The following is a 10790-nucleotide window of genomic DNA, read 5'->3' as shown; positions in this document are numbered from 1 at the left end:
GCGGCTCCTTCAGCAGCAGGGGCGGCGCAGGTATCATAGATAATAGAAAACCGCTTAGCGGCACAGATGATTTTTTTTTTCCTCCAAGTTCGTGTGCCGCCCCCCACGTGTCATGAAAAAATGCCGCCCTGGGCGGCTGCCCCGTTCGCCCATGCCTAAAACCGCCACTGGTCTCGGCATTTCGTAGAAAGGTTAGTCTTCTCGATTACTGTATTCCCCAGTTAAAAGCCAAAGCTCGGGAGAGAGCGACGCAGAGTGACAGCCAGTCGGATTTTGATTGGCTGTAGGGAAAAGGGGATATGTGGCCGTCACCGCATGCGCAAGTTGCCGTGCTGTCTTGAAACGTTTTTAACGCTTCTTTCGTTTGTTTAGTTAAGAACATTCAAATCGGAGGACACTTGGTGATTGCTTAAAATAAGTGAAACGGGGAATGAAAAGAATAAATAACTAGACTGTTGCTACACCAAGTATAAGTGATTTTTATGAATTACGTATCTATTTTTAACTTTTATTCTATTCCCTTGCCCTGTATCACGTCGGACGCCATTTTATAAAATGGTGATCTAATGGGCCTAGCCATTGATCGTTTATGCCACCTTTACTCCCTCAGTGCTTTTAGAAACTTCCTCTACTTGTTCTGGGGCCAAGGGCATATAGGCTTTGCAGATATTAGGAACTTTTTCTCATGTGCAATCCTACTCCTATTGATATAAAATCAATGAGCTGGTATGGTGGGTGAGCGGCGGGTTAGCCTCTCAAAGATCAGGAGTCTAACGACACTGCTGTCTGAGCTGTCCAAGGTGGCTTCTCTTTGGTCTTGTGTTGCCAACTCTCTCTCTTTCTCTTCAGTTATTTCCCCGCATATCCGTCTGCCTTGCTACAACTGGATATTCCCTCTTTGTCCTTCTCTCCTGTCTTGTGTAGGTTAATAATAATAATGATGATGATGTTGTTGTTGGCATCATCCTGAACTGTTCTATTCCTTCACCTGGAAGTCTTGTTTCCATGATCTCTTTCAGCTGAGCAGATCAACTCCACTGCTTAGACTTGAACTAATGCAATCCAGTTAGTTAAATATGGGAAAAGGTCAGGCCGTGAAAAGCGTTTCCATCAATTTCTGTTTTGTTCATATAAAGTACTTTTTTCCAGCACCTCCTGGCATACTGATATGGCAATACGATATACCATTCGACTTTTCTTGATTTATGCAAGACATTTAGACCCGAAAACTCTTTGTTTTAGGCAAGTTTTGTGAAGGAAATGACTCCTTTATGATAATGAGTAAACCAATTGGTGACTTCAACAAAAATGATCAGAAGGACTTGAAGTTGTGCCAGCCACATCAACTGACCACTGAGGTTTTCACCCCTATTGGAAAATGAGGGATCAAAGTTACTCCTTTTCACAAAATTTTTGAAAAAAAAAAAGGGAATCCGTAGTATCAGCATGTGGAGTGTCTATTTCGAAGTTGCTGGTGACAAATATAATATTTTTAAATATTTGCTTCTTTATCAGTGGTCCTAGCCCCTTCTAAGTGCCACTCCTGGAAGGTTAAAAATGACAAATTTCAAACATAAGCATGTGGGGTATCGTTTTAGACTCGGTGATGTAGAATATATTTTTAATCCTTTAATTAGGATCTAATCCTCTATGGACCTCTTCTCGGAGAGTAAGACATGACACGTTTATATTTACAGTTGAGAGTATTTATCCAACCCGCAATATCCCAACTACACGCAGGTCTGCTGGAGCCAATCCCAGCCAACACAGGGCGCAAGGCAGGAAACAAACCCTGGGCAGGGCGCCAGCCCACCGCAGGGCACACACACCAAGCACAATTTAGAATCGCCAATGCGCCTAACCTGCACGTCTTTGCCTGTGGGAGGAAACCGGAGTACTTGGAGGAAACCCACACAGACACGGGGAGAACCCGGGAATCGAACCATGCCGCCCGGTATTTAGACTTTGAACATTTAAATTGAAGAACACATTTTAATATTACAGATATCTGATGCCTCTATTCTTGTTTATTATGTATTACTACCTCATCAAGTTAATAATTACATTTCTTATGAACGCCCTAAATTAGGTAGGTTTCTGAAAAAACAATCAAAATGATTTGTAGAAGAGGGCAGAATCATTCTTAGCCTTTCAATTTTCTGGTTTAATTTCTTCCCAGATATATTATTAAATCCGATACTTCATAATGAACATCAGTGTAAATGATTCAATTTTATATGGTGAACTAGCCGTCTCCCGCGGCTCCGCCCACGTAGTAACGAAACAGGACAGTGAGGAGGGCCCTGACGTCACGTTTCACCCGCAGCCTCGGTCTCGGATTAGCGCGAATACTGTATATCGCTCCTGCAAGCAAACAGTGACACTCGGCGCAATGAGAGAAGTCGCAAAATCAATTGGAATGTTAAAGCAACTTATAGAAAAAAAACAAAACGATCTAAATCCGTGAAATAGTTCTCTTGTGAAAAGCGGACAGACAGACGGAAGCTGGAAGTTGTATGCATCTATTGAGATGTTTTGTGTTATTTGACTCTCCTTGCTAATTAGCATCTGATTACAAAAAAAACATGAAGAAACAATGGGCTGGGAATCTTAACAAGGGAATAAATAGGAGTGAAATATTGCTTGAGCAATAACTACCTGTAATTAAACCAGCGTTTTCTCAACCTTTAAGTATTTGCGACCCGAGTTTTTATGAGTTTTTTAATCGCCCCAAGGTTTTTAAAACCCTACTAAAATATATTTCCATACTTTTTGCTGCCGATGCACCGCTACAAGTTTTATTATACCTACTTAACTTTTATCGTAATTTATCTAACGCTGTATTTTTCTGGTATCCGAATGTAGTTTAAGTTAATTTGTTTTGGTTTCAATAGATGTATTTTTCATATTTTCGATTCTTTTCTTTTTTTTTCACATCTTCGCGCACCACAGATTGAGAACCGCCGAATTAAACCACTGCAAACCCAAACACCCCCAGCTTCATAGCTTCCTCTTTACGTGCGTGTATTGATGTAGTGCTAGAGAAGGAACACACTGCCATCTAGTGGCTATAGATTTTTTAAAAAATCGGGGAAACGGCCTACAAAAAATATTCACATCAAATATTGTTAAGACCCCCACACCTGCTTATCTATGCACTCAGGTAATCAGCCAATCATGTGGCAGCAGTGCAATGTATTCAGTTCTGCAGATACATGTGAGATGCTTCAGTTAAATTTTACATCAAACACCAGAATGGGGAAAAATGTGATCTGAGGTTTTTTTTGACAATGACAAAATAATACCTGTGGAGTTTAACGTCATGCTGCTCTGGGTGTAGCCTTTAGGCCAGTTGTTCAAAAACTCTGTTGTGGGGACCCCCCGGGGCGGCAGGTTTTTGTTCCAACCAACTTCTGTTTTTTGTTTTGGGGTCAATGAAGAAAGTACAAAAGTACGTGCGTTAATATGTTTTAATAAAAATATCTATATGTATGTTCAACCTGATTTCCATTCTGCTTTTCCATTATTGACTAAATTAGTGGGTCTGACGCTGAAGCAGCTGCAGCCTTTCATCATTGAGTGTTGTTCGCCCGGGTGTCTGCTTTGCTTTGCATTAGGGAGCAGACTACACAGAATAACAGATAAAACAACGGGAAAACAACAAAAAAGAGTTAAGCGTTTAAATCCTATAGCAAATAAACAGACTTCTTTGTAAATGTCTTATGTAAAAATCATACTTGTGTGTTTTTCTGAATGCAGAATAAGAGAAGAGAAAAATGACCAACTAAATAAATGAGATCAGTTATTATAACTTATTGTGAATCTGGTTGAAGTAAAAACCTGCAGCCACAGGGGGTCGCCACAACCGAGTTTGGGAACCACTGCTTTAGGTTAAATGTACTCAATTGACGTGTTTCCATTTTGTGATAATATAAATGCTTCCTGTAAGGAAATTCTTTTTGCAAATGGTCTTCCTACTGTAATTTCTTGGAATAAGATTGTGGGGTCCTGTAACCCCTAACCCACATAGACAGGGAGAGGTTAAAGCCCCAATATAGGTATAATTTTAAGGCCCCCAAAAGTCTAGAAACAGTCCTGGCTCTTCTGAGTTTTGGGAGCCTTCACAGGTAATGTTGTTGACCAGTTTCTTCGCTGCTTCTATCGCCTCTCCCTTCATTTTGTTATACAAACAAACAAAAGCTCTGACAGAGACGGCCCCTTGTTTTGAGTACAGTAACAGTTGCTTACTTTGTTTCCTTTGCTTTTCGTTTTTACTAAAAAACGCATATGAAGAAAATACAATCTTCTTCCTGTTTTGGCTGCTCGCGCGAGAGGTTGCCACAGCGGACCTTCCTCCTCCATCTCTATTACTAACAGCATCTAAGAAAACTCCCATTACACTAGTGTAGAGTGCCACAATTGTCTTTGATTTAGAGTATGGAAAATGTAACACAAGGTTGAACTCCAGGTTAGGGCCCAGGTCTTAAACCCTAACCCTAACCCTAATTTCTCCAGGTATTAAAAATCCCCAGATGCATCGAGAAACATAATTTGGCAAACTCCTTCTAGCTAAACAGTAAAAACAGGCAGTCATGGAGGCAAAAGGGAAAAACGTTTAATATTGAAAACTGGAAGCCCTCCTTCACAGAACCTGAAGCAGGCACCCATGCTGTATGTTAAGAAGAGACCAGACACCTTATTTAGTGTCATCTGCTAACTAAAACGAGCGTTTGGACTAAGTGCTACTCATTTGTACTCCAAAACAAAGTCCTGGAGTTAACACCATCTGATAGCTTCTAATGTATTCTACTTTCATCTGGAATTATCCAAATTCATTCATTCATTGTAATTCATTGATTATTACAATACAGCCCATAGAATTTAACACCATCCTATTGTTTCTAAAGTTCTTGGGTATTTATTCAATTAGTTGTGCATAATTAAACCCAAGAGACTTTTCCTCCGCCATATTCAAAATCAGAGAGGTCTTATATCAACTGACGGTGACCAGGACATAAAGTTAAATGAGCCCGCATTCCTCAAATCTTTTTAGATCAACTGAATCCATCTAAACCAAAATGTCAATGTCTCACGCTGATAGGGAGCTCGAAGGAAATGGTACCAAAGGGAATGGCACGACTGCCTGTCCCCCAGCTCCGGGCTTTTCCCCAGTATGAATTCTCCGATGGCGCTTGAGGTGCTCCAGAGTGATGAAGTTCTTTTCACATTCCCCACAAGTGTATGGTTTCTCTCCAGTATGAATCCTCTGGTGGATCTTGAGACTGCCTAAACGCCGAAAGTTCTTCCCACACGTGTGGCAGCAATATGGCTTCTCGCCCGTGTGAATTCGTAAGTGGATCTTCATGTGCTGGAGGGTGACAAATGCTCTCTGGCACTCAGTGCAGCGGTACGGTTTTTCTCCTGTGTGGATCCGTCGATGGATCTTGAGGCTACTGATCCGTCGGAAGCCCTTGCCACATTCAGGACAAGTATACGGCCTCTCGCCCGTGTGGATCCTCTGGTGCGTTTTTAGGCATTTTAAAGTTATGAACTTTTTCCCACAGTCTGTGCAGCCATAAGGTTTTTCTCCAGAATGAATCCTCTGGTGTAGCTTCAGGCCAGTTATCCTCATGAAGTTTTTTCCACATTCAGTGCATCCATATGGCTTCTCCCCGGTATGGATTCTCTGGTGCCTTTTAAGGTATTCAGAGGTTATGAAACTTTTTCCGCAATCGGTACAGCTGAACGGCTTCTCTCCAGAGTGGATCCTTTGATGGGTCCTAAAGTAAGAGGCTGTTAGGAAGACCTTTCCACATTCAGGACAAAGATGGGGCTTCTCTCCCGAGTGCATTCGCTGATGTCTTTTAAGGTCCGCTGCTGTTCCAAACAGTTTGTGACATTCAGGACAGCTGTGTGGTTTTTCAGTGCTATGGATGTGTCGGTGTGATTTAAGCAAAGTCCGAGCAGTGAAACCCTTTCCACAATCGGGACAGTGATGCACCTTCTCACTTGTGTGAATCCTCTGGTGGTTTCTGAGACTGGTTTTCTTACCAAACATTTTTCCACATTCGGGGCAAACATGAGGTCTGTTGCCATTGTGAATTTTTCTATGTCTTTTAAGACCTTCGGAAGTAACAAAGGATTTGCCACATTCACAGCAGCTATACCGTCTTTCCCTTGAGTGGACTCTCTGGTGCTTTCTAAGGTTTGTTATACGACTGAAGGTCTTGCTGCATTCACCACACCCATAAGGTTTCTCTCCTGTGTGTATTCTCAAATGCTTTTTAACATCAGATATACTAATGAAGCCCTTCCCACATTCCGGACATACATGCGGCCTCTCCCCCGTGTGAGTTCGGTAGTGTTTTTTGAGGTCCGAGGCCATGATAAACCCCTTCCCACATTCCACACATGAATGTGGCTTCTCTCCCGTGTGAGTCTTCTGGTGCCTTCGTAGACCGGATTTCTCCTTGTAACTCTTTCCACATTCTCCACAGAAGAACTTTCTGTTGAGGTCATAAAATAGCTGACGCTGTGCAGCAGTCCATTGGACTGACTGTTCATTAAGATTCCAATTTCGGGGTTCTTTTTGTACATCCTCTTCCATTTGGTAGTTTGGCGTCCATTGTAATCTGCCATCCTCATACGAAATGCCAGTAAAGAAATCTTCACCCTCAGGTTCCACATCAGACATCTCGGATTTTATCTGAACAGGAAGAACCTCTTCCTCATAGAACTCCTCTTTAACACTGACCATTTCATACTCGGGAGCCTCATGTTTATTGAAGAAAAAGTTATTTTCACACATCTCCACTTTAATGGGAGAAGACCCTTCTTCAGAATCCTCGTCTTTAAAGTGATTTGAGTGTTCGTCATTGGTGACTTCTTCTTTAAGGGGGGCCGAAATGTTCTCACACATTTCTTCTTTAATTTGATGCGATTCAGTAGCAACAGGGCCGACATCATTGCTTTCCAATTGCGAGAGGTGCATTGGTGAAAATGTCTCGTGTCTGGTACTGAAGCTGTTTCGAAACAGCCGATGGTCAACTTCTGAAGAGATCTGCTGTAGACATGCATTTGGTTCCCAAATCTCATCTTTGATGGGAAGCTTGTTATATTGGAGCATTTTTTGTGCAGTTTGGAAAAAGCCATTCTTCATATCTGTAGGTAAAAAAAACATACAATCTTGTCAAAGATTTAGATTACATCAACTTTATTAATCCCATGAGTGTAGTGAGAAGTCTTTTATTGGCTAACTAAAAAGATTACAATATGCAAGCTTTCGAGGCAACTCGGGCCCCTTCTTCAGGCAAAGATGTAATCAATCTTTTTAGTTAGCCAATAAACAGTGTCATTTTGCTTGACTTCTCACTACATTCATAATGGCTAACGTGGTACAACACCCTATTAATATTCAGATGCATACAGCAGAAGAAACATAAACAAGGATACAGCCAATAATCAATCAATCGTAAAATTAATAAAAAATAAACTTAACGAGTACATCAAGTGGAAGCTTTGAATTGCCTGACCAGCAGTGGGCAGAATAGACCCCCAAAGGCACTTCTTATTTAGTTGTAATAAATACCCCCAACCAAGACACTCGCTCAACATGTAACTGCACAATACCTCTTTGGAAGCACAGACGCAGCATTTTTCTAAAATACCAAGAGCTTAGAACAAGCATCCTGACTCTAAAGGTCCAGATTGTTCACAGAAATCCGAGAGAATCTTATTTCCTGTGAACAAGATAATCAATTCAAGTACCGTTGTTAGAGGCATTAATAGGCTGTTGACCTGCAACGTAAGTGGTGTGTTTTATAAATGAGCAAACATTCTTCTAGTATATGATCGTGGAATGAGTGGAACTCCCCAAATTCGTTATTGGATTGGTTAACTCTCATACCCTAAACACACACCGATCCTATCCATGTAAGCAATGAGTAGGGCTTGTACAGCCTGTCACTCCTCGGAAGTCTACATAGCAACTCGCTAGCTATGGCGTGAACAATGGGCAAGTGTCCCCGGGTATAACCTACAGCTAAGGCTACCTTTGGTCCCCAAGAATATCGTAGGCCGGCGGTTCTCAACCTGTGGGGCGCGCCCCCCTAGTAACGAAAAAGGGCCGCAAAGATGTGAAAAAAGAAAACAAGCATCGAAAATATGAAAAATACATCTATTGAAACGAAAACAAATTAACTTAAACTACATTCTGATACTAGAAAAATAAATATAGAGTTAGATAAATGTCGATTAAAAGTTAAGTAGGTATAATAAAACTTGTAGCGGTGTATCGGCAGCAAAAAATATAGCAATAAATTTTATTAATTTCAAAAAAATCTTGGGGAGGGGAGCGATTAAAACTGTTATGAAAACTCGGGTCGCAAATACTTAAAGGTTTAGAAAGACTGCCTCACCTCCACGGTGTCCCTGAATATAACCTACAGCAGACCTACTGTAAAAGCGGACACACCTCGATCCCCGAGAATAAGATAGAGACGCACTTGGTTAAAACCACTTCTCCACCGATCACCATGATTTTCACTCTGTTGGTATGTTCCCCTCAATCTGCTAAACCCTGGGACAAAGAGAGTGGTGATCTCCTCACACTTCATTACTTCAGCCACTCTAGATATAAACTCAAAGTTTAAACAAGTGGAAGCAAAGCTGTATTTATTAAAGTAGAATAATAGAAGTAAAAGACAATTTTAGCAAAGTCTGGATATACACGCATTACTGTACACCTCTAGTTTATTATAGGATATTGGAAGAATAAGCGCTTACCCTTTAAGATATTCATTCATTTGTTTTCTAGTACCCGGACTTCTGTCATTTCAAGTTCAAAGGTAGCCTGAGACTCTCCTGGAAGAATCGGCCCAAAGGCAGTAACCAACCATGGATGCCATCACAAGGCACTGTCGGCTCACACACTTATAACCACTAGTACTGGCCAATGTGAAGTTGCTGATTGAGTTGGCATACACAGTAGTCAATCAGTCATTTTGCAACCCACTATATCCTAACACAAGGTCACGTGGGGTCTGCTGGAGCCAATCCCAGCCAGCATAAACAGTAGATCTTCAAAATATGAGTGGAAACATAAGCACCCAGCGAAAACCGTGTGAGCAACCAAACTCCAATCTTATGTTTCAGTCAGGGTCCAAGGGTCAACCAAATGCAGTTTTTATTTCCTTCTTGTGCATTATTTAAACTTGACTTTTTAATGGTACTCCCCTTCTGACCAAATGTTTGGAATACAAAATAAATAAAGCAGCATGTACTGAAATGTAATAAGATTTTTGTAGATAAGATTCCTTTAGTTATCATTTGAAAACTGATTTTGATAAATAGTTCTTATTTTTCGGTCTAAACCATTTGCTAGATATATTCCTATAGCTTTCCCTAACAAATGTAAATTATGATTATTTATTATGCAAGGCAAATTATGGTATTTGGGTTGCATTTCATTTGTTTTTCCAAGTGGAGCAGTGACATGTGAAGTGACTTGAAGGGGACGCAGTGTCATTTGAGAGATTTGAACCCAAATTGTTCATTATTATTATAGGTTATATAGATTTCGACAACCATCATTTCAAAACATTTATAAAATGCATTCCTGACATTACAGATGGATGGAAGGGCTTTAAATAATTGTCTATGCTAAACTCTTGAGGTTTTTTAACATTCATCACAAACTGTTGCAAATGACCTTGACATGAAGGATGATATACAGTATAAACACTGCCATTCTGCATTTGTGCTGTACATCTGATTTTTTTTTTTTCCTGCTTTACATGGCTTATATGTTCTTTTCTATAATGTATCATTAATGTTTAGTTTTTGCCTTGTATTGCTGGGTATTAACTTGTAAACCAATTTATTGATGTGCTTACTGTAATTCTGCCCGATTTTTTTTTTCATTGGGTACCTCTAATTCAGTGTGTTACCATTCCGTCCAGCAAAGACCAATGTTATTTATTCATGTGAGCATTCTTTGCTTTCTTTTACCTGAATGGATTGAACTTTACAGGGTGGTCCAGATCTAATTATGCAGATCCAGATCGTCTGGATGACTTTGACGATTCCAGTTCGGCGCGAAGACGATTCTTCATGTCGTCGGTTCGCACACTTCTCGATGGTCCGGGATTTTTCGGGTGATTTTCTATGTAATAAATTTAATAAGTTATAGCGTAATGACAATTGCATAGTTAGATCTGTGCCACCATATAGAGGTTTATCCACATGGGTCTGTAGTGTATGTGATCGTATGATATTTTGCTGGTGTAATAAATATAATAGCGAAACGGGAGCAAAATGCTCGTAATAACATCCATCGGCGAACTATATACGGACAAGTGAATATTGAAAATACAAAATAAACGGTGGTGCAAATAACATCACTCACATTAATTAAAGAAAAAATCAAAGCGTGTAATGAACAAAAGTAATCTGTTTAACATCTGCTGTCACCGTCTCACCTCCATCCCTGTCCCATTCATCGCACTTGCTCACAGGACGGGACAGCGGACACATCTTTCCTCCTAGTGCTCCGTCAAGTCGGTTGTCAAGCCAGACATCGAGTCCACCCTGGTCTCTTGGATCTGTGGCAACTCCGCTCATGCCAGCCACGGGGGGTGAAGTGATAATCACGCTAGCCCTGCTCACTGGTTGCAGCTGAGATCGGGAGCGGTCCATCGGATTCCGCGACATGACAGGCCACAGACAAGAAGCGCATCCGTCTGGGAGTCGAGCACAGGCAGTCGCGAGGGGGCCGCTTTCTGCTCCTGAAC

At 41.0% G+C, this 10790-nt stretch overlaps 1 protein-coding gene across 2 annotated transcripts; it reads right to left on the bottom strand.

The window, feature by feature from the left end:
• Nucleotides 1-4599: 4599 nt before the first annotated feature.
• Nucleotides 4600-10790, bottom strand: LOC120536716 (zinc finger protein 883-like). 2 transcript variants are annotated; one of them, XM_039765174.1, is made up of 2 exons: nt 10479-10790; nt 4600-7161 (listed from the first exon to the last, which is right to left on the bottom strand). In XM_039765174.1, exons 1-2 carry the CDS (start codon nt 10708-10710, stop codon nt 5090-5092), a joined length of 2304 nt encoding a protein of 767 aa, XP_039621108.1. In that variant the 5' UTR covers nt 10711-10790; the 3' UTR covers nt 4600-5089. The 2 variants fall into 2 exon arrangements, with proteins under 2 accessions (XP_039621108.1, XP_039621109.1); XM_039765175.1 differs by having other exon boundaries at nt 10406-10491.

Source organism: Polypterus senegalus, chromosome 10 (genome assembly GCF_016835505.1).
Source record: "Polypterus senegalus isolate Bchr_013 chromosome 10, ASM1683550v1, whole genome shotgun sequence".
In the NCBI taxonomy this organism is placed as follows: domain Eukaryota; kingdom Metazoa; phylum Chordata; class Cladistia; order Polypteriformes; family Polypteridae; genus Polypterus; species Polypterus senegalus.
The sequence above is the reverse complement of the archived record's forward strand: the minus strand, read 5'-3'. Positions and strand labels throughout refer to the sequence as shown.

Bases quoted from the DNA above. Each gene is read 5' to 3' on its own strand.
- LOC120536716 (XM_039765174.1), bottom strand. From the start codon at position 10,710: ATGTCGCGGAATCCGATGGACCGCTCCCGATCTCAGCTGCAACCAGTG. The intron at 7,162-10,478 runs GTGAGACGGTGA...TTTTACCTACAG, and splicing joins TGAATGGGACAGGGATGGAG to ATATGAAGAATGGCTTTTTC.